This window comes from Pseudochaenichthys georgianus, chromosome 23 (assembly GCF_902827115.2).
Source record: "Pseudochaenichthys georgianus chromosome 23, fPseGeo1.2, whole genome shotgun sequence".
In the NCBI taxonomy this organism is placed as follows: Eukaryota; Metazoa; Chordata; class Actinopteri; order Perciformes; family Channichthyidae; genus Pseudochaenichthys; species Pseudochaenichthys georgianus.
Window position 1 is genome coordinate 13,258,945 of NC_047525.1, and position 23,486 is coordinate 13,282,430.

Consider the following 23,486-nt stretch of genomic DNA (forward strand, 5'->3'; position numbering starts at 1 on the left):
CCTTTGTGGTTTCCGGGCAGATATCCGAGACTCTGATCCAGACGGGATCTTTTGCTCTCCGCCGCTCCATCCTCGTCCAGGGATAAAGACACCTTTGGCTTCTCCCCCTCCAGCAGGATCCAACCTTTGCCAATCATCCACAAATACTACAACCACCCCTCCGCTCTATAAACCTCTATTCGGCCATACGACACCCCTAACACCTCGCCCAAAGTCAGGTGACCGTCCTCAGTCAGATAAACCTCTGAGCAGGCGTGAAACTGCAAAAGCAGAGAATCTTCACCGAGATGCTTCTATAGATCCTGCTCTCCACCCATCCTTGGAGTCTGATCATGGCCTCGTCCCCTTAACTTTCCCCTCTGCTACTTGGTCTTCGTGCCCGAGTCCACAGATGACCACCCCCCGCTCAGGGTCAGGACCAAAGCTGACCCCCTCCCCATCTCTGCTGGAGTCTAATCGCTGGCCTGTCCTGCCTCCAATCTCCCCTGTCAGAGGTGAGAAATGAGCTCTGCCACATATGGCTCTTTCACAGCCTCCTCCCTGCCAGGCGCTACCCTCCTGCCCATGTTCTTAGGGGCCCGATTATACTGAACATGGCTGGACATCCACCCGCAGACAAAGAGGCTGAGCCAGACACAGAGAATTCAAAGCATGCTTCCATAGTGAGGCGTTATGATGCTCCTGCCCCCATCAATACGCTGTGAAAGCATTGCTGTCAGCCTGTTTTTCCCACCTCCTCCCACCCCATAATAAATAACGCAGAAAGCCTTTCTTTTTCTTCTAAATCAGCAATAGAAAGGAGGGCTTTTGATGAAAAGCTGGTACCGTTTGATTCCCCGTTCAAAGGCATGAGGCCCCAACAATAGAAGTCGGGGTGCCTACCTCGTGTGCCGCAGCTCCCCCGTGCCCTCGCTATTCTCTGGGCTATGAGAGGGAGACGTGTAGCCGATGGTCATAAATCCACACTGACCAACGCTCGCTGACGGCAGAACACTGCGGAGCGACGCCACAATAGAATACCTCTGCAGCTTTCCTGCGGACACTAATTTACCGTTCCCAATAGGGATAAAGGACGGGGCCACTGACATCTGACTCCTCCTGGAACTTTATGAAAGACGGCAAACAATGTGGAAATTGTGTAGGGATTTTCTCTTTTCTATCCGAGACATCTACTGTTCTCTGTGTGGTGCTGTACTGCGGGGGGCCCGTGCTGTATTGAAGCACGCTGTTCTCTTCATAGCACACACAGTGCGAGTGTCACTGGTTCATTTATTTCCCTGCAGATGGAGGCACCTCAGCTTAGTGTGGCCTCAATGTAGCAGTGTGTCAAGCTGAAAGGATTCTGGTTCACTACATCTTGGGTCTATTTTCATGGTTTTGCCAATCATTTGTAATTGTTATGATGACTCACTAAAGTTGGCTGAGATTTCAGAACACAGCGACACAGCGAGACAGAGAAAAAAGGCAAACTCTTTGCGGATACAGGAAACGACAAACACTTCTAGTGGCCCATAAGTGATTATAGGGAGTCCACTAGGGATGTAACGATATATCGAATATCGCGATATCGCGGTAAATAAACGTCTCAATACCGTCGTGAGGCTGACAAAATCTACCTTTTTCTTTTATTATTATTTTTAAATAATTAAAAAGGAAAAAAAAACTTTATTCAACCAGATGGTCCCATTGAGATCATCGATCTCTTTTTCAAGGGAGACCTGTCCAACATGGCAGCAAGTAGATTACAACATAAAACAACAGATAACACAAAAGGACATCGTATTTACATTTAGAGACATTGACAAGTACCAACAGTATATTTATATCTCGCCCTGTCAATAAGCCTCACCTTCTTGGCAAAAACTGTATTGTTTTTGAAGTGGTGGAGAGACAATGCACAGTTTGACCCACTGCTGTTACCCATGGCCAAAGCATATCTCTCTGTCCCAGCAACATCAGTACCAAGCAAGAGAGTTTTTTCCACAGCAGGGGATTTTGTAAACGCCCAAACATCCCAGCTTCCACCTGGAAATGTGGACATGCTCATATTCCTAAAAGATAACCTTGATGATGCTGAGTGAGTGAGTTAGAGTTGAGTTACTTGTGAAACATGATTTATTCTATTGCAGGGTCTGATTATTATATTGTTGACACTTTAAAATACTACTATCCTACTAAAATGCTGTACAAATCAGATTTATTATTTAATAAAGAAAAAAAAATTCAATTTAAAAAAAAAAAAAGATTACATTGTTTTCCATTTATTTTTCAATATCGCGATAAATATCGTACCGTGGACTTTGTATCGCGATATTATCGTACTGTGAGTTGTTGGTATCGTTACATCCCTAGAGTCCACACATTGTTTTTTGGGAAAAGCCTACTCATTGTATATCTAAAGGTCTCCTATTATACTCTTTTTCATCAATACATTATAGGTCTCAAATACAAAACATGTCTCTGAAGTGTTTGGCTCGAAACACCCAACAGATCCTGCATTGTAGCATCCCTTAAACCCCTCTGTTTCAGCCCTGTTTCCAAAGTGCTGATTCTCTGTCTGTTACTTTAGATGAAAATAAGGAGCCACTCCCCACGCCCTTCTGATACCTCATTCACACCAACGCAACTCCGGTTCAAGCTCCGTGCTAGAGCTTTTCAGGTTCAGAACCGGTTCTTCGGTTTAGCTCCGGCTCTTTTCACACCGCCCAGAGTCCGACTGATGCTGCGTCGTTGCGTCATCGTTTGTGTCATGACGTAACCGTTTGCGTGCCTGCTTCATAAAGCCAAACCGCACGGAAACCTCTCACAGCTGACAACAACAACAATGGCCGATTGTGCTCCAGCTTCCTCTATACCTCTTGGGAAGACCAGATTCCCAGCTGGTCTCTTCAGTGGACCACTGTTGCTTGTTAAGTTTCTCCATCGTTGTGTACAAACTGGATAAAACACCGGCTTTTTGTTGTTGTTCAGGAGTTGATCCCGCCCCTGCTCCCGCCTCGACGTAAGCGTGACGTATGCGGTGCTTTTGCTCTAGCCGGACAATTTTTTGGTGCTTGAAACGAACCGGATTCCGGAGCTAAGAGGCTGCTCCGCTGCGGTGTGAACAGGAAAACCCGGTGCATTTCAAGCTCCAGCTCCGAACCGGCCCCGAAACACCGTTGGTGTGAATGAGGTATGAGAGATATTTGGTTAAAAAGAACACAATGGTGCTCTATGAGAAGATTCAGGTGATAAGGTGGGGGGGGGGGGTTACCTTGGTTGGTGATTGGCTAATGGTTACACAAGCCAAAAAATAGTTATGACATCATAAAGTGGCCAAAATCTGATCAGCTCATTTTCAGACAGGTTTTTATATAAATGGATCAGGACAAAAAGAGAGCAAATATTTTTTCCTGAAGCATTCAGAGTCTCTTTATACAGAGGGGACACATGTTGATGTAGAAGAAACATGAAAAGTGGATTCTGCATAATAGGTGACCTTTAAGGCCCAAGTTCTTCTTAATCAAAATCTTTTAAGAAGTTTTGTAGAGGGATATTTGTGTTCAAGAACTGATTTTCTTAGAAATAAAGACCCCTGGAAAATTAGAAAAAAAGCAGTAGATGAGGAAGTTTCTGCAGGATCCAATTGGATAATACATACTGTATATGGCTGATGGGAGTCTCATCGTCTCACTCAGCCCTTTTTGTCCCCAGCATGGTTTGTTCAGACCTCCTACAATGTACAGCGTGACCCTGAGCTGACCTGTGTTGAGCAACATCTCCAGAGTGTAACTGTCCTTGACAATGAAGCAGGGCCCTGTCCTGGCCTGGCCTTTCCTCTCCACTCTGGTCCTTTTGGCCCCGGCACAGAGAAGGCCTTGTCTGCCTTTAACTCTGTCATATCAAACCCTCTGACCCCCCCATCGCCACCTTTAACCTCCCCGAAAAAACTCTCCCTGACTTGGTGCAGCCTTCCTCATCTGCTGAGAATGACAGCTGAGTTGACAGCAGCAATATGCTTTGAAGTGTCAAGTCAAGTCCCGCCATTGTTTCCCTGAGTAGAGCACCGAGCCGCTCAAGTGCACAATAGTGCAGCGGTGTGTGTGTCGTTGTTCAGATACTTGACTGCGTGAGGGCGGTTCCATGTGTACATTTAAACTTGTCCATGTGGGCAGACACCGAGGAGCTGAGTTTGCCTTTTTTCATTTAGAGCCTCTGTATAAATTATCCTTTTGTCCGAGCCAAGCTGTTGTGCATTTCTAATGTGAGAAAAGCCCAGAAAAGCCTCTTTCAGGAGAAATACAAAACACGCCACCCAGCGAAACAGTTTCTCTAACTAATCCTCTGATTTCTAAACCAGGCAAAACGTTTTTTGTTTTGATGGTTTAAAGGAGATAAGTGATTACTGATTAGCCTGACAGTTTTAGCATTCCTTTGAGTGGTAATTTGAGTTTAGGTGAAGAGTTTGTGTTTCGTGAAGGTGAGCTCTGACTAAAGCGCTGTGCTACTTACCTGGCCTGGGGGCTGCACTCATGGAGGTCCTGGGCTTGTGTGTCCACTTGTCAGAGTGTCAAACCTGGAAGGGACAGCTTCAACTAAACCCACAACAACATGCAACCCAGATTTAAAATCTGATAGCTGCACCAGGAAACCTCCTTCAGGAGATTTGCTTTAGCTCTCTTCTTCTAACTAATCCAGTCTACATCCCTGAGATTTACTGAAATCATAACGATGGGATGGACAGCAATTTGATGCATTCTTTTTTCAAAATATAAAGCAATGAGATTATGAATTAAGTGTAAGGCAAGGCAAGTTTATTTATGTAGCACTTTTCAACACAAGGCAATTCAAAGTGCTTTACAAAAAATGAAAGACATTAAGAAAATGGCATTTAAAATCAGTCATTAAAAAGAAAAGCTAATAAAAGAAACATTAAAAGAAAAAATACATGGATAAAAGTTACAGTGCAGTTTAAGATATGAATAGTTCAATTAAACATTAAAGTGTAGTGAATCTTTTTTTTGTATTATTGCTATCTTACTAATTAAAAAGGAAAAAGATAACCTTGAAGCAAATACATCTATGTATCTTATATAAGAAAGTATGTAATATTACTTCCTACATTTCCCTTGTTGCTTGTGCTGATCATTTCTCCCAGTTATTTTATTATTCATGCACCTTTTTGCTGTTTCCTATTATTATTATTATTCCTAATGAAACAATCCGCTGTGTCCACATGTATCATTAAAGCTGCGTCCAACCCTCATCCTTGTATTTATCATCATGCCTCATTCCTCCCACTGCGTGCAGGTCGCTGTGGCTCAGCAGCGTCTCGCTACTCGGAGCTCAGCTGCAGTCAGTCTCATGCGTTCGATGAACTGGAGGCCATCGCCCCTCGGTCCATTTCCTGTCAGTCTCAGGACCTGCCCTCAGACTCATCCTGTAGCCCTTCACCTAACACAGGTACACACACACACACACACGATTTAGATTTTCCAATACTACTGTTTATAACAAATGACATCAGCCTCAGTGGTATTTTTGTTAGTTGTGTCTTTTAGTCCTAATTAGCAAATGTTAGCGTGCGAAGATGCTATGGTGATTTTGATGGTAAACACTATACCTGTTTAACATCAGTTTGTTGCCGTTGTCATTGAGAGCACAAAGCCTGCTGACATTACTGTTAAGCTCAAAGCACCTCACAAATTACCAGCTAAGTGGAGTCTTAGTATTGTTTTCCATTATTATATCAATGGTTTTGACAAAAAAAATACAACACTTTCATAGAAGAAACACCTAAAAAAAGCTTTTTAGTTTTTTTACCAAAACTCCAAACCTAAAAATGCTTTTAATTTACAATGAGACAATACAGAGACAATGAGACAATACAGAGAATACCAGCAAATGATGAGATGTTTGCCATATCAATTCAATTATACAAATTATACGTTTATCAAATCCATTGATTAATTGATTGCTTTTTAAGGTTCATAACGTGAAATTCAAACCTCTTCATCATGAGATTAACATTATAAATGTTCTATTTTGTTGTTTAAATATATCATTAAACATATTGTGTACATTACATCAACGCTCGAAAAGTTAGCTCGTGACTTTTTTTCTTTCTGGAGATGAATTATTCGGACAAAAGTGAAAAAAACAACGTAAAGCGACTGATTGCCTGAGCTGCCAACATGGTGATGTAATCAATGTCTTAATGCGTTGCTGTTTGTTTGTTGCTGTTTCCATCTCTTTGTGGCTCCCAGTAAAGTCTCAATTAGACATGCCCTCTTCCTCTGACTTCTGCCGTGTTACAGACGGGGACGGGCTTATCTGAGCGCTCACTGTGTCCGCTCTTTGTGTCGGCCCATGTTGCCCAACAAAAGCAGAGTAAATGCAATGTGTGTGTGCATGCCTCTGAGAGATAGCGTGTGTATGTGTGTCCTGGAGGTGGTTCAGTGAGCTGCCGAGAGAGAAATCAGCCAATGAAGACCTCCTCCACCTCCCTCATAGCCCGCTAATCCCTGACAAGGTGTTTAACCTGCTTGCTTGACCCGAACCTCCGTCTGACCCCGACAACCTTTGCCCCGGGGATGTGGATGGATCAGGGCGACCGCTGCCGTAGCAACCACAGGGCGATAACATCAATCCAAATGCTCTGCCCAGTGGAAGCTAATGCTAGACTGATTGTTATCACACAGAATCATTTGCATGTATATGGAACAAGGCTGATTTAGAGCTCCACTGAGCAGGATTTTTATTGAAAAATACAGATATGTTATCAGCCAGTCACAAACTGGAAGAATAATAGTTGATCCTCAAAAACATGATGGAGGGGACTAGGCCTCGTTTTAGATTGCAGAAAAGGACAATTTAGTTTAAAGCTGCTGAAGCACAAGGCAAGGCAAGTTTATATAGCACTTTTCAACACAAGGCAATTCAAAGTGCTTTACAAAAAATGAAAGACATTAAGAAAATGGCATTTAAAATCAGTCATTAAAAAGAAAAGCTAATAAAATAAACATTAAAAGAAAAAGTACATGGATAAAAGTTACAGTGCAGTATAAGATATGAATAGTTCAATTAAAACCAGCGGACCTGCAGGTTTCTGGGAGTTTGTTACAGATATTTGGAGCATAATAACTGAACGCTGCTTTACCATGTTTAGTTCTGACTCTGGGGACAGAAAGCTGACCAGTCCCTGAAGACCTGAGAGATCTGGATGGTTCATAATTTAGCAGGAGGTCAGAAATGTATTTTGGGCCTAAACCATTCAGTGCTTTATAAACCAGCAGCAGTATTTTGAAATCTATTTTTTGACACACAGGAAGCCAGTGTAAAGACTTCAGAACAGGACTGATGTGATCCACTTTCTTAGTGTTAGTGAGGACTCGAGCAGCGGCGTTCTGAATCAGCTGCAGCTTCCTTACATACATTTTTTAGTGAGACCTGTGAAGACACCATTGCAGTAGTCGAGTCTACTGAAGATAAAAGCATGGACAAGTTTTTCCAAATCCTGCTGTGACATTAGTCTTTTAATCCTAGATATGTTCTTTAGCACAGAGAGAAATAAAAACAGTGCCTTCATTGGAAGATTCAGATACAAGAAGAAAAATGTTTCTCATGTTGCATCTTTTCAAAGTATACAGCATTCGAACTAGAAGTGTGACTTCCTGTCTGACTCCGAGTGGGTGGTAACAGTATGTCCAACCCCTCGATCACAAGATTCGTTATCTGCCACTGTGTTTGTTAAGTGTCTTTCAATCGTGTGGCTTCTTTTGGCTAATGATGGGCTAATCACTGGCCTAACTGAAAGTGTGTGCCGCCACATTAAGTTACACCTGCAGTTATCCCCGGGATTTCCTCTTAACGACTCCTTCATTTATCAGTTCCTTTCTCTCACCTGAGAGATCACCTTACCAAGCGTCAGTGTGTCAGTGTGCAACTGAACACAGCCTCACTGGAGGGTGTGTGTGTGTGTGTGTGTGTGTGTGTGTGTGTGTGTGTGTGTGTGTGTGTGTGTGTGTGTGTGTGTGTGTGTGTGTGTGTGTGTGTGTGTGTGTGTGTGTGTGTGTGTGTGCGTGTGTGCGTGTGCGTGCGTGCGTGCGTGCGTGTGTGTGTGTGTGTCATGGGGTACCTGCAGCAGAGCGTGTTGTGTGAAATCCCCACGCGGAGGAAAGGCATCTCCACACCCAGCCTGCGTGGGCCGGGATTTGCATGTTCAGCGAGCCACACTGTCACTGATCCGCTTTTAATTGGGTGTGACGAGGAGAACTTGGGAGCCTGGGGGGGACAGGGGAGGCGATGGGGGTGAGATACTTTAGGGGGGAGGGAGCACAGTGTTGTGTACAGTAATTTCCTAATCCAGTTCAACAAGTTATTCAATTTATGGTGGCTATTTGCTTGTACAGGTCAACGGTTGTACATATATTCAAATTGAACGCATTAATGGCCTTTTGATTCTATGATTCCATCATTTTTGGACTTCTTGAATTTTTGCAGTTTGACTTGCAACCTTGAATGTTGCTATTATTTGTTGTTTAAAGCGTCTTTGTTCCTATTTTATATACAGCGAATAGTAGTGGACAATAAAACTTTTTGAATCTAATTGATTATATGAGGGAAATTTATGCAGGATTTTCTATTCTTCAAGGACTTATTTTATCCTCGGGACCTCCAGGACAAGCTGGCAAATCAATTTGTTCTGCTTTGTTCTGCAGCACTGAGGATAGTTTCCAGTATTTCCGACTCTGCTGTCTCCCCCCTGCAGAGCTTTCTCCAGGCCTTGCGGCGCTGACGGTGGGCTGTGACTCGGGGAATCTGGGCTCCCTGTCCCGGGTCCAGCTGCTCCTCCTGGACCGCCAGGAGCCCGAGACCCTGCTGAGCCCCTTCCCTCAGGAAGAGGAGCTCTCACTGTGGCAGGACTGGTCCGATGTCAGGATGGGAAATGAGCAGGGATTGGCTTCAGGAGGTACAGCTCTTCATGAGAAATACGCATAGAGAGATTGAGAGAAACTTATAATATTGTAAAAATGAAAGCCTTTAAAAACATAAAGGATCAAATCTAGCTACAACTTCACCCAAAACACAATAAAATAAATGTTATTTATCCCTAAAAACAACAATTTGAGCGTGGAAATGAATTAAAACAGAAGTTTTACGATTAATATATCCCGTAAAATAATATATATATTCTTATTACAAGCAGCGTGTTAAGGCCAGGGGCTAAAAGAGGAAGTTCACACTCAAAATCAACTTAGTCAGCAATTGAAGTTTTCTTTCTAACTATTGAAATGTGTTATTCAGTCTAAAAGTTAAAATGTGTGTTCTTGTGAAATCATTATTTGTGATTTTATTTATATTTTCTTTCATCACTGATAGGCAATCTCAGTTCACTGAACTCTGACGAATCTTTCTGACAGTTTGAAAGAGATCGTTTGATAAGCAGAAACCGCCAACTTAAAAACAATGCGTAGTTGTCTGTGTGTCCGTGTGTGTGTGTGTGTGTGTGTGTGTGCGTGTGCGTGTGCGTGTGCGCGTGTGTGTGTGTAAAAACCCAACATTGTAAGCCGGCCTTGAGAGTAAGAGATACCTTTATGGCGTGGAGCGGCTTTTCTTTTAACGATCCGTGATACCGCCTCTCATCTGCTCCCAGGCATGCCGCTGTGAGCTTTAACTGCCTCTACCTGAAGGTGTGGCCGCTCAGAGGAAAGGTTTATAGGGATATCACGATGTGCCATATTAATAGAGATCAAACCGCAAAAGTGGATCATTAACCGGGAAAGCCCGACCGAGATAGCCGGAGACACTTGGAACCAAGCGCTGCTTACATAAGAGAGGATAAGAAACTGAGACGAGTGTGTGCGGAAAAGCGATTCAGTCTAGCGCCTGTCGTTTATAGTCTGATAACATGAGATAAAAACTGTAGACGTTTAAAGGTTCGGTGCAACCAAATTACATCTCTTACTTAGTGGTATTAGTTAGTTAGTAAACCCTTAGTTTAGGGTTTATTTATCTAGGTTTTAACATATCTGTCGCAGAGATTTATCACACATTTTTGTGAAGATTGGCTAAGTCATTTTATCTAAGACTTTTTAATCTGTGTTCACCTCTGGCCCGCACATTATCACGATTTGCGAATAGCAACAGTTTCAGCCCCCGGTTTAAAAATTGAGAAACAATTTCTAGTCTCAAATGTTTGCATTCTTTGTATCATAGGGAGATACTTTAAATGGGGGGGGGGGGGGGAGAGTAGTATGTTATGTGCTAGGTGTCCTCAGACTGCAATAGAAGCCAGGACACTGCTGTAATGTTGCAGGCGCTGTAAACACTTGGCTTTCAAGTCTCTTTGGAGATGTGCTTTCAAACGTTTAATATCACAACTTTTACCAAATGCGAAAAGTAAAAGTAATGTTTTTTCAGACGGCCAAACAGCTTTCCAACTGCAAACAAAAAGCTGTAGCAACTCTCCGATACCAATGAAAAATGTGATTATCATCAAAACCATTGGCATACCATTTAGCTCCATTGTATCGGCATTGCTGCAGAAATCTCTTTGCCAAATATCTCAAAACCTAAACAAATAAATCTATTTGCTCGGCTAGATTTCACCAGAACTCAATGATTAAATGTCATTTTTTGCAAAAGGGAAATATGATAACCATAGTGACTTTGTGTTTTATTCGAGTGCCACCAATGTTTACAACTTAATCCGTCTGAATTCTCTAGAAGCCTGTCTTTCCTTCTCTCTGTGTCTCTGGAACAATGTTCGCACCTGGCACACGTCTGTAGACAGGTGCTCCTCCAGGGTTTTGTGGCTCTGTGTTTTGCCATTATTTGCTCAGAGGTTAAAACCATAATTGGAACTAAAACACGACATTACTCATATCTGTGCACACACTCAAGTACAAAAGATAAGTGGGGTTTGGTGTGCGCCGGGGGCTAACACTTATGTACACACATGCACGGGAGCACGCCTGCCTGCCTCACACAGAACTGCTTCCTCTCCTTTTAGCCTGACGCTGTCTCCTGTGTGCCTTTGTCAGGTGTTCTGAGGCCCCTCACAGCTGGCAGCATTTCTGAAAGGTGTGACTCCGCAGGGAAAGTCCAGGAAAACAAATCGGTGAGTGCCGCTGCCCCTTGTGAAACCGCTTTTCACTCTCTACCCCCCTCCTCCGTTCATCTATCAGATTTTCTCCAAAAGCAGGACTGCTCCTTGTCGTGAGCAAACACTAGACCTTGGATAATCAACTCCTATCACACAATAACCTCAGACCTGCCGCACAAAGACCCCCTTTTACGAACTTTAACTGGCATGCATTTATAACTGTCGTTCCAGTAAAGCGAGCCAAATTGTTGTTGATAATTGAGACACAATATAACAGAGGGCATGCGGCGTGCAGCAGGTGTGTGGTTAATCAGTCACGGGCTGGGTGGGGGGGAGACTGTACACAAGCAGGCAGGCTTTTACACCAGCTCATTGCAGGGGGGTTCACTCGGCGCAACGCCCGGCGCGGTGGGATTCTTTCAGAGGATGCTCCAGCAGCAGGATCAGACAGGGGCTGAGGGGTGAGGGGTCAGGGGGGTAAACAGGGCTTGTGCATGCTGCACTGCGGTGGAATGGACGCAGGTGCTCCACGTGATCTACGATTAATCTCCCCTTTATGACGAATGAGAGAGGGCCCCTGAAAAGCATGAATGAGACTCATAAGCCCCCTGCAATTATGTCCAACCACAATGACGGGCTGGAGTGCTCCGAGCAGGATTCATACCAGCATTTGCATAATGCACCTCACTGAAGCAAGTATCAACACACTGGATTATTTATAAAGAAGAGAAACTGATAAACCAGCGGCATGTCTGACTTGGGGAGTGGGAGGAGCTGCTGGTTCTGGGTAAGGGTAAGGAATATTTGTAATGTTCTTTTGGCGATACCCTCGATGTTCTACGAAAAGTCAATTTGTGCATAATACAAACTAGTGTTGTGCATTCGCTTGCTAAAGGTTTCTTCTGTCTTCTTGCAGGACGGGTCTGACGGGGGTTCTGGGTCACCATCATCATGGATCATAGATAAGAGTCCATCATGCAACATGTCCACACCCACCTATTCTCCCTGCAATTCCATTCCGGGTACTGTATCCATTAAATCTATCTTGATCTGTGTGTGCTGCTATGAAATATCGCCTCTCTGTTAAAACGCTCTCTTAAGAGCCTTTAGCAACAATAGTTAATCAATACAAGAGCCCTTCTCCACCATTAGCGTCTGATCTGGTAAAAGCCCACTCAGTCCCGGTCAGCTCTGGTTTTGGAGGAGCCATTGTTTCCTCACTGTCAGCGCTGTGTTTGGCGTTCCCTCGCCTCGGGTACACTTAAGCCCGCTAATCCTTTCTAGGGCCAGCTGGCTCGCAGTATCACCTATACCTGTGTGGCCCGCTTGTGCACATTCATGAATGATGGTTCAGAGGCAGCGCTTACTGTACGGACCACAAACACTGGAAAGCTGGCAGCCAAACACAGGAAACATGTTGCTGACGTACTGCTAGCTCATGGAAGTGGAGAGCCATCCTTTAGCTCAGTGGTGTCAAACCCAAGGCCACACTAGGACTTGAGAATCACATCAAGGGCATGAAATATATAGTTTATTCACATGCTTTACCTAAATTGAAAAGGAATTTTTCAATTGAAAAAAATACAAAGAAAGGTTGCTATGCCATCATAGAAGTAAAGCAAATATGATGCATCAATGTTGGTTAATACCACCAGACATCTTTTCTTTGGAGCTAATTTGACTTTAAGTTGGGCCAAACATTTATTAAGAACCTAAACAAACCACAATAAGTACATTTTCCGAAAGTTTCACACATGCTTTAGCTGATAGCTGTCTCTTTTTTCTTCCGTCTTCATAAACCACATCTGTCAGACTCAAATCACACCCCTTTTTTTCCCACCTCTAGCTAGTGAATCACTCCAGTGTCAGTCATTGCTCTGTATCACTAATGGTCCATGCTATGCTGTGTTCCTTGAGGATATTACAAACGCATCCATCATGTCCACGATTGATATGTCTGAGGGCCAAGCAGCAGCTAACCGTTTAGGACAGGCTCACAGTCTGTCTTTCTACTCCGATATTCCTTATGTCAACTTTCAAGGATGCTAAAGTTAATTATTATATTACTCAGTGATTTTTGATGATGAAATAAATCCAAGAGTAGAACTTTAGATCAGGCTGTTGCGGCAATCCATTTTTTTAAAACAAGAGACAACATGATCCTGTTGTGATTATCCTGATTTAAGGCATCATGGTGCTCCCAGCTACCTCAGATGTCAATTTTTTGTATTCTTTTCAAATGTGCCAGTCCATCAAACATGCCCAATGTATAAGGCAATCAACCAGGCGTGTGAAGGGAAGACAGCTGTTTTCATATGATCCCTTTTTTCTTCTTCACTGAGCCACTTTCGTCCCATTTTATGTTTAAAATCGAGTGAAACGTGGGAGTTTCCCCGGTTATCTCTATTTGTACTGGTCCTAGGGTGTCACCCCTTTCTACGACAGCAGGCTTCACTTCCCACCTTTGAGCCTGGCAATTCAGAACAGCTACAAACACGTTTACCTGTTTGGAAAACCATTTCCACTAACCAGTTTGTTTGATCCCATTAGAAATTTAAATTCACGGTCAAAACTTTCAACTAGCAATCCAGATATTTCTAAAACAATATCAAAGACACTTGAAGGCATTATGCAGTGTCTTGGCACGTCTGTGTAGATGGTGAACAATGATGCAACCTTATACTGTATAGCTTAAGGGGTGACTGCATCATTGCATCACAGGGAAGTATTAGTTTTCAGGGCTGCTGAAATACGATCTCCACCAATTTAAAGGTCAAAACCACTTGACTAGTCGTAGCAATTATTACTCGTCCTGTTAAAAAACATTCAGGCAGCCTAAGTTAGTCTGGGGCCCTGAAATGAATAGAAACCTTTTTACTATACTGTGCAATGTGTTACTTGATTTCTTGGTTGACCACACCTCTGTTATCCCTGCCACTAGGAATGAGCTTTATATGTTTGAAGAGTTTCTTCATTAACGAGAATGATTGATTTATCAGCTTGTTAAATGAATACAATGTACATCCATTGTCATGGCACACAATGTTTTCAATTCCCTGCCGCTTTAAAACGTTTTTCAGCTCCTTGCGCATTTTACGACAAGGCTTTCCCTGTTTAACTGCCCCATAAGAATTAGGCAAACCTCGACTAGGGAAAAAAGATGTCCCTCGGAGGATCATGGTGATGGCTTGTGTGCTTTGACCTTTGGTCGGCCAAAGGCATGGTCACACTCTATGTGGGGCAGAAGGGGGGGGGGGGGGTCATCAGCAGGGCGTGGAGGGGTCACGTCTGAGGTCACGGTCTCTAAAAGATGCCCAGTGTGTGGCATGTCTTTGTGGGGAAAGGTGAGATTTGGTTTCCCTGGAGGTGCGAGCAGTTCAACCTTTGAATAGAGCTTCCTCGTAATAGAGGGAATGACCCCATCACGACTCAATGGGTATGAGAGAGTCGAGAAAATGGGACTGAGACGCTGTTTGCATCTGCAATAGTTGATTTTAGGTTGAAAATGTTGTTTTTATGTTGAAATGGCTGAAGTTCAGTTGATAAGTGTTGGTTATTTATCAAGCAAAACAACCAACAATGTACTTTCCTTTAGTTATATATCCCTTAGTTATCCTTTAGTTATATATGAAATGAGTATGTATAATTTGAAATTGTTCACTTGGAGTGACAAGCCAACAGAGAATAACCTCCTAACTTTATTCCACATTGCCCTAGAGAGCATTTGACTGTCTGCTCAGACAATAGGCCTTACTGTTTTGATGTGTGAAAAGCGTCTCTATGCTAACACGTTCACCATTAACGACTTTATGATGGGTCAGTGTTGTTTAAACAACATTGTAAAATGCAGCTTTGGTATTGTTCGCCTTTTGGACTGTTTGTGCAAAAAAACGTTTTTGTCTTTCTTTTCACTCTCTCTGAAATATTGCAAACTAAAAGTGGTACTCCGGATTCATTATTGCAATTTGGGGAAACTCACAACACATTTCTTCAAATGTTGTAAAGCTTCTCCAGAGCCACGGAAAACCTTGTGCAATGGTCTGAAAGGGTGAAAAGTGTTTAAAATCACCAGCACGTCAGAAGATGAAGAATAAGAAGAAGGCAGACTATTAATACACAAGGGCAAATTCAATTCAATTTTATTTAATTTTTTTATTTATCCTGATTAACCATTTTTTCTGATGGTTTTTCAATTTCAATGAATTACCCACCTGTCTCTAAATAAATCGTCAATTGTCGAGCAATTCTGAGATTAAAGCACAGCCGGATATCAGCTGTGATGAGATGCTCCTGTTCCCCAGTGAGGCTCATGTTTAGACCTTTGTCTGTTTCTGCTCATCAGGAATTCATAGGTAGAATAATCCCCCCCCCCTCATAATTGTTTCTTGACTGTTTCCCCGCTGCCCCGGTCACTCTGCCTTCACTCCAGTGTTTAGCATTCAGCTGCTACTAAAGATGTTAGCATCCAAATGAATGTAGCGATGTGCTGGGCCACAAAGAGCACTAATCTGAACTGACCCTGGTGGATTGTTCCAGAAAGCTGAGGAAGCTACGGGACAGATTAGCCTCCAGAAAGACAGAGATGGTGCAAGCAGAGATTAGTCGTGTACTAAGCAAGGATCGTTTCCCCCACAGAGGACCACACACTGACAGTGTAGCCATGTCACCATTGTCTCTAAGCCACCATCTCTGTGGACTCATTGGCTATTGTCTCTGAAATCCTCCAGCGATTCCCCAAAAACCTGGACTCAAGCCCTTTGATTGGCACTTGTCAGGGCTGATAGAGAGAGTGACGTGTTGGGAAAGGCTCCGATAAAGGAGCCCTGAAAGGAAAATCCCCTCCCCATGAATAATAAATTGGTGAGGATTTTCTATTCTGCCTTTCTTCCAGCAGATAGAGGAGTGAAAGCTCTGGGTGGCATCAGTGAATAGCCTCTGCACGCTGATTGTCTCGCTGATGCTCATCCCTTTCCCAAACATTTGAAGAAAGAGATACAAGTCCGACCTTCTTGCCTGTGCCTGGTGCGCTGGATGGTAAAGGGCAGGCAGTGTGTGTGTAGCAGAGGGTCGGACGTAGGGTGGGCGGTGTGTGTGTGTGTGTTTATTGTCCTTGCCGGCCTTTTTTAGATCAGCGAGGGGATTTGACTCGGCCACTCGCAGCCAAATCCAGCTATCTGCTGTGTTCAGATGCTGCTGTTGGTATGGTAACCTGCTCTGTGTGTTTTTAGATGGGCTCTTGTTTCCAGCTTTAACTGACCAGTAATCACTGCTGAGCATTCATGGATTAGGCCACGGTGGAGGTTAGGATAGGAGGGTTTCAAAAGGAGGAAACCAAATCCTGAATAATTTGTTGCGGTTTCAACCTGCTTTAAACTTTTTAAAGATGGTACATTACAAGATCTGTTTGGATTTATAGATTCAGTGCGAGAAAAAGGATTGGACAGGTTTTCTTTCAGTTTTGAGTTGATCCAGAAGTTGAGCATTAGTTTTACTTAAAGGGGACCTATCATGCAAAATGCACTTTTCGATGTCTTTTATACATAAATATGTGTCCCCGGTGTGTCAGGGAACTCACGCAGCATCAGAAAATAAAACCCTCTTTTCCTCCGTACCCAAATCTCTAAAAACGGGGCTACAACGGAGCTGATCCAGATTTGCGTCCGATATGACGTAATATCGGAAATGTAGGCTGGCTTTACACCCACCCACGGCCCTATCGGAAACAATGCCCGACTGTTTTGGATGTAATATGGTCGGTGCATGTTTACATTAGCATCACTAACACTCAGAGCTAACCTGTACTGGAGAGCATGTGTGTGAAGAAGCAGGAAATAAAAAGGAACTCACCTTGTGGTTTAACCGGCAAGAGAGAAAGCCTTTGAGCTCCATACTGTTTCAGAAATAATCCTTGATAATCCATGATATGGCGTTTCATCACCGCAGTATTTAGTTTAGACAGTAGCTGCCGGTCCTGCATGAGCTCAGCCCCCTCCTTTTTTATTTGTTATCAATTTAAATCTTTTATCAATTTTAATTGTATTAAAGCTTTATACCCAAAATCAGCACTTTTGAAACAGGAAGTGAAATAGAGGGATATGAGGCATGGCTAGAATTGGTGATCTGTTTGGTATTTTGAGCAAAACACTTCATAGACATGTTTTTGATATATTTTTATATATCTGAGACCTGTGCTATTGCCTAAAAATAGCATGATACTTTAATTAATCGTCAGGATAATTTTATTAAGAAAAAACTCCAAACATTTGATGCAACAAGCCTCTGACATGAGAGGATATTGTAGCTTTCTACTGTTCAATATGTCTGCAAAATTAATAGCGTTGGATTCCCTTTCTTTTTATCAGACAGAACAACCAATGTGAAGACGTCACCTTGGAGACTCAACACAATACAACTAAAGAAAACACAAGGGAACAAGGAAGACGTCTTCACTCGGCTGACACTCAATTGCTGCATGTATAGAAAACACAATCAAATACAGAAATGCTGCAAGTTGAACCGGAATAAAAATATTGGGACCAAGTTTACAGAGGACACTAAAAACTGATTTACATTTGATTGTGGCTCAAGGGCTGTGTCGAAAGTGCATTTTTTGTATACTAGTTATGACGTAGAATTAGGTATTTAGTTAATTGACACGGCTTGTGGATGTTGTGTACGTGAGAAAATACCCGTATATATACTTAAATAGTAAAAGTATGCGGCGCCCACTTACTGCACCAACTCAACTGCCCCACAATGCATTGCTTCTGAGCGCCTTGAGTCGAGCTAAAAGCGGAGTAAACTACTCTGCTGGTAAAATCACTATTTTCGAATTTATAAAACATTTCATCAATCAGTTAAATTAAACAACACATCAATAAACATTTGATAAATATCTTGTATTTTATGAAGTTAATATATGATTTTTGAAAAACAGTATTTTCTCATCACATTCATAATGATGTCTCTAGAGATATCCTAGACATTTACTTTATGTTGCAGATTAAAAGATTAAGACATTTGTAATCTCTTGTCAAATGACGGGTACATTTCTCATCCCGTCGTGTGTTTTGGTGACATTGAGACTCGAGCAGGACGATGAGGCGGACGTGAGCGTGTGATTGTGTGCAGCCTGGTGGAAGACGGCCTGTCAAATGAGACATGGCTGCATCAATCTGGGCTGCTGACCTCTGTGCGCTCACTGACGGGAAAAATGAATCCACGCCACCATGTTGGGAAGCCTCGATGAATCTGCTGTCAGCTTCCAAACTGGTCAAGCTTTCTCCTCCTTATTAATGAAACCATCTCAAAACACATCGCATTTGAATTATCGCTCATGCGAAGTACCACTCACGTTTGCATAAGTAACAAGAAAAGAATCCAAAACTCTGATGGAAGACAATCAAAGCCCTCCTTAAGCTCAAGTCTGCATTGATGGCTCTTTGTCTCTGCGCTGCTACACCTAGAAGTGTATTCTGTGGACTTTATATTCACAGATAATGGGGCTCTTAATTGGCTGTTTAAGTTTCAGGGAGAGCGTCCGTTCCTTAGTGAGACCCTGAAAGGGCTGAAGGGAAATGTGACTGTGGTATTTAAGAGAACAATGTGATGAGAATTAGTGTTTGTTAGAGGAACTGAAATGGGTTTTCAGTGCTTTTTACCAAGTGGCTACATCCGTGTGGACGACTATGAATACAGATGTGTTTCAGGACAGTATTGATTACAGTATTTCTATATAAAAAGCCAACCCCTGTCCGATGCAATAAGAAAAAAGACTGCTCGATGCAAGACTCCATTACATTTCTAAATGTATTTTATGTTGTATCTCTCCGCTTCAGGTTCAGATGAAGGGGGCCCCATCGAAGAAGAGTCCAATTATCCTGGTCGGGGGGAACAAGTCGAGTACTCTGACGGAGGAAGGAGGCCCGGGAGTCTTGACAACAGAATTCAGGAGATTCACAGAAGGATGGAGGAGAAGAAAACAAAGGTGCTGAGCATTCTTTCCAAACTGCAGGACGAAACGCCTCATCAGCAAAGTAGCAACAACGGTCGCTCCAACTTCGAGGACTGTGAGTTTGTTACGTTATCAATACAAGATCGTTTAAACCTCACTCCTACTTTGTCCCTTTTAAACCCACTTCCTATTTTGTTTTTTTATCATATTCCTTGAAGCCTAGATATTTTGAATTCTCTACATTTTCACGTCTTTAAATCTTTCATACTAATTTTGAAAAACATGTGCTCTTATTCATGCATTAAATGAGACATAACAACAGCAAACACACATGTTTAGACCTTGGGCAGACTAAATCAGATTAAACCTTTTACTAAACCTATTAACCTTAACCTGTCTTACACGTGTAAACCCCGACCTGGCAACACTCCAGATGACAGTTAGCTATAAAACAAAGCTAAATATATGGAAACTTCCACATTAAGTTGCAGCACTTAAGCCGTTCTTCTCACAGGCTGTTTTGGTCCAATTTGAATAATACTGTACTTGGAAGATCATCTTTTCAACCTCTAGCCACCACAAGTTCCTTTCCTTTGTCGTCAAATAAATATTTTCAACGCTTCAGGGATTCATCGATGGGCTATTTAGCACCAATCAAACAAGGTGCTCTGTGATTCATTTATATATTGACTTTTCATTTAATGTTTGTTTTGTAGGGGTGAATACAATACACATCCAGGGTCCAACGTCATACCAAGAGATAGATAGATATAATAAAGTGGCTGAATAGATTTTGATAAGAATTAATCAATTTCTGAAATACTGTAGATTTAAAAATAACTAAACCCTGGGTTCTCCTCCTCCTTTTAAAGCTGAATCTCTCTGCTAGCCAACACTCTTCTTTGCCTTGTGGTTCAAACAATAGACCGTGCAGGGAAAAACACAAACACCTGACGCTTTTACCAATACTCCTCTCGACTCTAAAAATGTCCCCTCATCAACACTTGAGCAGCCTAATTCCTGGCTTCCCAGCTTTTGTGAATGCGCTGGGGCTGGTGAGTCCGACAATAAGCATCCACACCTCAGGTCAAGGCTGAGGGGCCGGCCCTCTACAGGGGTGAGTCGGGTTAGGGTCCTCCCAGTGAGTGCTGGGACCATGAATGGGACTGATTGGACTGGTTTGTTCAGACGGTAATCAAGCAGGATGAAGAACCCTGCAGCTGTTCTCAGGTTTCTACAGCAAGGTTATTACTAATGGAAAGCTTTTGTTGTGTTACAGGAGTATGGACCTGGGTCAGTGTATGTGTGGCGTTGTATTCCTCTAAAAACCAGGTTGTTTTAGAGATATGGTTTAAAGTTGGAGAACTAAGTGAACAATAATGCTAGCACAATTAATCAGGATGGCATGCAATCTGTTGATGGATCCATTACTTTGTTTCAGGCTGGAACAACTATTGGATGGATTGCCATGAAGTTTGGAAAATATATTCATGTTCCCACGAGTATGACTTTGTGGATTTTTTGACTTTCTCTGTATCACTACCATGAGGTTGATATTGGTGATTTTCAGTTAAACGTCTCTTAAACATAAAGTTTCATCACCACTTTACCATACAATTTGGTTCAGACATTTATTTTCCCCTCAGGCAGAATTATATATATACTTACAATTATAACGTTAGGGATCCATGTTCTTTATTAGTGTCTTCTTTGTGTCTATATACCTGTAACGTTAAAGACACTCCCATCAGCCTCAGCAGTACTTTGTTTTGAATAATCAGCAAACATTAGCACGCTAACCTAGCATGTGAACATGGTAAACAATAAACCTGCTGAACATCAGCATGATAGCATCATTTCTTGGAAATGTGTTCTCATGCATATCGATTCCAAACCTTGCTATCACGGTGAACATAAACACGTAAGGTTGGATTTACTTTTAAAGAAACATAACACTTGAAGCACAAAGACAATTGTCAGTGTGTATTTTTTTTGCGCTGTGCTCTTCAGAGAAAGACTCTCACTGACTATGCTCTTGTTGATGGGTGTGGTGTATTTACAAAGCGTGTCCTGATACAATCTGTCATTATCCACCATTGAATATTCACCGGGGTCCTTTTGTTTTGTTGTTGTGTCTCAAAGCAAGCATGTACACACGCCCGTAGTTTGTGTTAGCACAAAAGTGTTTGTGTCCGTCCCTGTGTGCGTGGGTGCGTCCAGCGTGTGTTGACTAGCTCTTGTGCAGACCCTTGTAATTGTGGCCCTCATTAGGCTGTGAAACTAACTGGTCATAATTGTCCCTTATCGGTCCAACGCTGAGCACTTGCCAAAGGCTTCCCAAAACAGAGAACCCCCCCCCTCACACACCCATGGACACACACACACACAACGTTAACTTTCTGTACCCTGCCACCATCCATTCACTCTTCACTCTTTCAACCAACTTATCTACTCCAGTGTTTGTATTTGTGGATGTTTTTATTTATTCTAGCCACAGTTGTTTATGTGACATCTGCACTTTTGCTGGCTCCTTAGAGACAAATGCCTCTCAAAAAATCAAGTATGGTGGGCCAAAGATTGAGTGGTAAGTGCTTATTGTCCCTCTTTATCTTTGGTTCTAAATTCTCATATCTAGATATCGTGTTATATAGTTGTCATGGCAATATATTAAAAAAATATCCACATCATTAGATCGGAAATAAAAGGACATAGATTGTTTTGATCATTGATTTTTATTATAATAAAAAAAAGCCTTACATTCTCAAAGCAAAGGGGACAGTGAAGATAGAAGGCAAGGTCAAAAATAAGTAGACTACTTAAAGAGGCAAGCACACATTAATACATTTAAATCAAATCAAATAAATACACTTCCATGATCAAAATAGGAGCAGCATTATGAAGAAAGTGAACATATAAAAGCAGTGAAGTAGCCGCCAGTCATAGCAATAATAAATTGTAATAAATCAATTGTAAAAGAGTGTATACAGCAGCTTTAATCAGTATTAATATAAACTGTGAATGGATCCGGTGAGTACTATTTTAAAGGGGTCAATAGTAGGGACAAACCCACAGAGATTTATCTTTGTCAGCTTTTACTGAACTTTTCAGCTTCTTTCAGCTAATTGTTTTGGTTTGCTAATGTATGTATTCCCTTTCTAAACTTTTAAAATGTGACACTTGTGTGCAGCACAGGCCGATCAGACTGCACGGGTGTAGGTAGAGTACAGGGTAACACTGATGTCATGTAGCTGTGGTCTCTTTTGTGTTTCCACCGAGCAGCAGCTAGCGTCTGTTAGCACCTGAGTGCGGTGTGAGGGACTCTGTGGGTTGTCTCTGATGAATGTCAATGTTGATACCAAACACCTGGGGGCCTTGAAGCCAGCCTAGTGTTGACCCCACCCACCTCTAGCCTATCTTCCACCTGAGGGCACAGACATAATTGTTGTTGAAAAATACTGCGGACAGAATGAACAAGAAAGACTAGTAGCTTAAAAAAGACATGAAGGGAGGTTACGGGTGTGAGGCGTGTGTGTGCGGGGGGGGTTCTCTAATGCGTGTTTTGGTACAGTGCCTTTATGTAACCCCTGTGTGCTCAGCCTTTGGTCTGGAATACCTCTATGTATTTACCATCAGTCCAGAAGCAAACAAACAGCTCGCCTATTGATGAGCGGCGGCGTGGAGTATGCACGCTGTATTCACAAGAGAGAGAAAAAAGGACGGGGTAGGGGCAGAGAGAGCAAAGTAAATCTGTCAAAGAGTCTATTATACGATGTCCAAACAGAGAGCGCCCTCCACAATGGCCTTATTAATGGCACAATGTCAACGAACGCCAGGCAATAATAGCAGATGATTTTGCTTTGTGAGGTTATCTCTGGAGATCTGGTATTGCATAGATGATTTGGGCTCTCAAGGGCGTATCAGTGTGGATCTGCGGAAAGAGCTGATTGGGCGCGCGAGTGTGTGTGTGTGTGTGTGTGTGTGTGTGTGTGTGTGTGTGTGTGTGTGTGTGTGTGTGTGTGTGTGTGTGTGTGTGTGTGTGTGTGTGTGTGTGTGTGTGTGTGTGTGTGTGTGTGTGTGTGTGTGTGTGTGTGTGTGTGTGTGTGTGCAGTAAGTTGTGGTTTGTGGTGAGGCACATGGCGTGCAGCCAGAGACAGGAGTGTGGCCGCTATGGTGTCTTTGTTTGTTCTTTTACCAGAGACATAACCCCCCTTGAACACACACACACACACACACACACACACACACACACACACACACACACACACACACACACACACACACACACACACACACACACACACACACACACACACACACACACACACACACACACTCACTCACTCACACACTCCTCAGTCTTTTTGGAGAAAGTGAGTGGGAGGAGTCGTGTGTTCATGGAACAACAACAGCGCCTGCAGGAGAAGGCTGCAAACACTGTTTACCACT

General features: G+C 42.7%; 1 protein-coding gene across 5 annotated transcripts in view; it reads left to right on the forward strand.

The window, feature by feature from the left end:
* LOC117439237 (uncharacterized) overlaps positions 1-23,486 on the forward strand; it is a 59,685-nt gene that overhangs the window by 20,809 nt on the left and 15,390 nt on the right. For all 5 annotated transcript variants that reach the window (XR_011642559.1, XR_011642561.1, XM_034075063.2 and 2 more), the window contains exons 5-10: positions 21-494; positions 5,290-5,442; positions 8,750-8,950; positions 11,025-11,101; positions 12,003-12,108; positions 18,925-19,155. Coding sequence is in view for 3 of the 5 variants with exons in the window: in XM_034075063.2 (XP_033930954.1) it covers positions 21-494; positions 5,290-5,442; positions 8,750-8,950; positions 11,025-11,101; positions 12,003-12,108; positions 18,925-19,155 (1,242 nt within the window). In the remaining 2 variants the exon portion in view is untranslated. The remainder of the gene's footprint in view (positions 1-20; positions 495-5,289; positions 5,443-8,749; positions 8,951-11,024; positions 11,102-12,002; positions 12,109-18,924; positions 19,156-23,486) is intronic.